This window comes from Meleagris gallopavo, chromosome 2, assembly GCF_000146605.3.
Source record: "Meleagris gallopavo isolate NT-WF06-2002-E0010 breed Aviagen turkey brand Nicholas breeding stock chromosome 2, Turkey_5.1, whole genome shotgun sequence".
In the NCBI taxonomy this organism is placed as follows: domain Eukaryota; kingdom Metazoa; phylum Chordata; class Aves; order Galliformes; family Phasianidae; genus Meleagris; species Meleagris gallopavo.
In genome coordinates, this window is record NC_015012.2 from 90,268,965 (window position 1) to 90,271,015 (window position 2,051).

The 2,051-nt window shown below is 33.8% G+C and overlaps 1 protein-coding gene across 1 annotated transcript in view; it reads left to right on the forward strand.

Moving 5' to 3' along the window:
- Nucleotides 1-401: 401 nt before the first annotated feature.
- LOC109366483 (fibropellin-3-like) overlaps nucleotides 402-2,051 on the forward strand; it is a 57,922-nt gene continuing 56,272 nt past the window's right edge. The window contains exon 1 of the mRNA XM_031552252.1: nucleotides 402-408. Within this exon, the coding sequence (XP_031408112.1) occupies nucleotides 402-408 (7 nt within the window). The remainder of the gene's footprint in view (nucleotides 409-2,051) is intronic.

The following is a 2,051-nucleotide window of genomic DNA, read 5'->3' on the forward strand; positions in this document are numbered from 1 at the left end:
ATGATGTCTTATGTCTTAGTCTTCTAACTGAAGTCAGCAAATAAGCAAGAGAAAAACAGGATCTATTAAAGATAAAAGCAAACAATTGTTCATTAACTTCTCATTTAATATATTTGCTCTATTTATTATAGTATTTAAATTGCTTAAATTTGGCTTTTTCGAAGCAAATTGTAGACATTCCTGAAAACAGCTTTAATCAGCAATGTTGATAAATGCCATAGGCATGTAAGCCTTCTATTATCTTTCTCATAAACTGAATTTTAAGCACTATGCAGAATTGAATAAGATTGTTACAGAGTTGAGGAAAGGGAGACTAAGAGGCAGCTAAAGATGAAATTTCCAATGAGATTTCTGAACAGATGGCAAATCAGTTTGATAAAGTTACAGAAAGGGGATCCCAGATGGCGTGTAAGCTGCAGGTTATGCCAGAAGCAAGGAGAGTGCATGGAAAGAATCACTGATAGCAGGGAAAAACTGAAGAACTTCAGAGAACTGTGTGGAGAACCATGGTCTGTGTGTGGAAAACATAACCCTAAACCTCTGGTTTTTATATGGTATAGAGACTGACTTTTATTGAGGTAGAGCTGAAGCTTTTGTACCTTCAAAAGCATTATATGATGGGCAGGCAGTTTTATTATAGATACATAGGTCTATAGACACTTCAGTGACTCATTAGGATTTAGCTGCAGAGAAGTGGACACAGCAAATTGTCTGTGTTTATTACATTTACAGAACAGAAGGTCACAAAAGGATATGGGTCCATGAGGAAATCACTCCGGAAGAAGTTGAATCAGGAAATTTAAAGATCTTCAATCAGTCTATGGTAGCTGCCCATAAGTGTTTTTAACATGCAGCACACAAGAAATAAGATTGAATTTATTTTTTAGTAAAATGATGATGAACTAATCAAACTGCTGTGGAATAAGTCTGAGCATCAAGACAATTACTGAAAAGGAGCTCTTGGACTATAATTTCACATAACACTTTCTATTACAATTGTCTCTGAAATCAAGCCATATGATTCAGGGCCGAGAATTTTAAGTCTCATCTAAACTCTGTTTAGAGAGCAGTACTGCATAATTTCTCATGATGTATTTTTTGTGACATTTGTTATCAATGAAGCTAGGCATCTTGCAAATACATACTTTTATTTGAAAACACAGAACCTTTTGCTTTAGTAGCAGGTGTTGAGCGCTCAACAGTTCTGAAAATCATCTCTTAAGATAAAAAAATATTTTTTTAAAAAAAACGAGGCATTAATTCAACCTATGAAAAGTTACCTGCTTGGTTAGACCAAACTCAGCTTAAGTATAATCTAATTTATTTAGGGCACCATTCAACTGAAACCTTAAACTAACTCTTCTTTTCTTGTTTGCATTACCCTACATATAAGTGGACACAAAAACACATTTTTTCCCTTACTGCATCCCTGCGTAGACTGGTTTCCTCATGCTCTTTTATACACTGTAAGAAGCAATGGAAAATTATTCCATTCAAGTAGATAAAAAAACGTTAATTTCAGCATAACGTACATTTTGAGTATATTTGATTTTTAAACTCTTGCATTTTCATTTTAGCTTACACTTTTATGTGAGCTAAATGTAATTGATATAAGTCAGAACATAGAAGTTTTTCGATATGCAAGTCATTTTTCTGTCATCATATAATAGATCTTTTTTATTCTTGAATGAGAACAGATAATGCATATATCCACATCCGTATTCAAAAGGCCCTGGCATTCTTCTTCTTCCACTGTATCTGTCAGACAAATTGTTGTTGATTTCAGAGCCACCAAACAAATATATTCTAATTACAGGATCAACTTTTTGGATGCTGTGGCAGACACATAACATGCATAACCTATTGTCAAGCCAATTTTTAATCTTTTTCTAAGGGGGAAAATAAATAAATAAATAAATAAAAAGACTTTCCAGGATACTATCCATTGATTTTTAAAGCCAAATCTTCACAGGTGTGGTAGTGAAGGAGAAAGAAAAGATCAAAATCAACTCTAACTCCAGGTCTGCTCATTCCTTCATCTGTTTCCCACA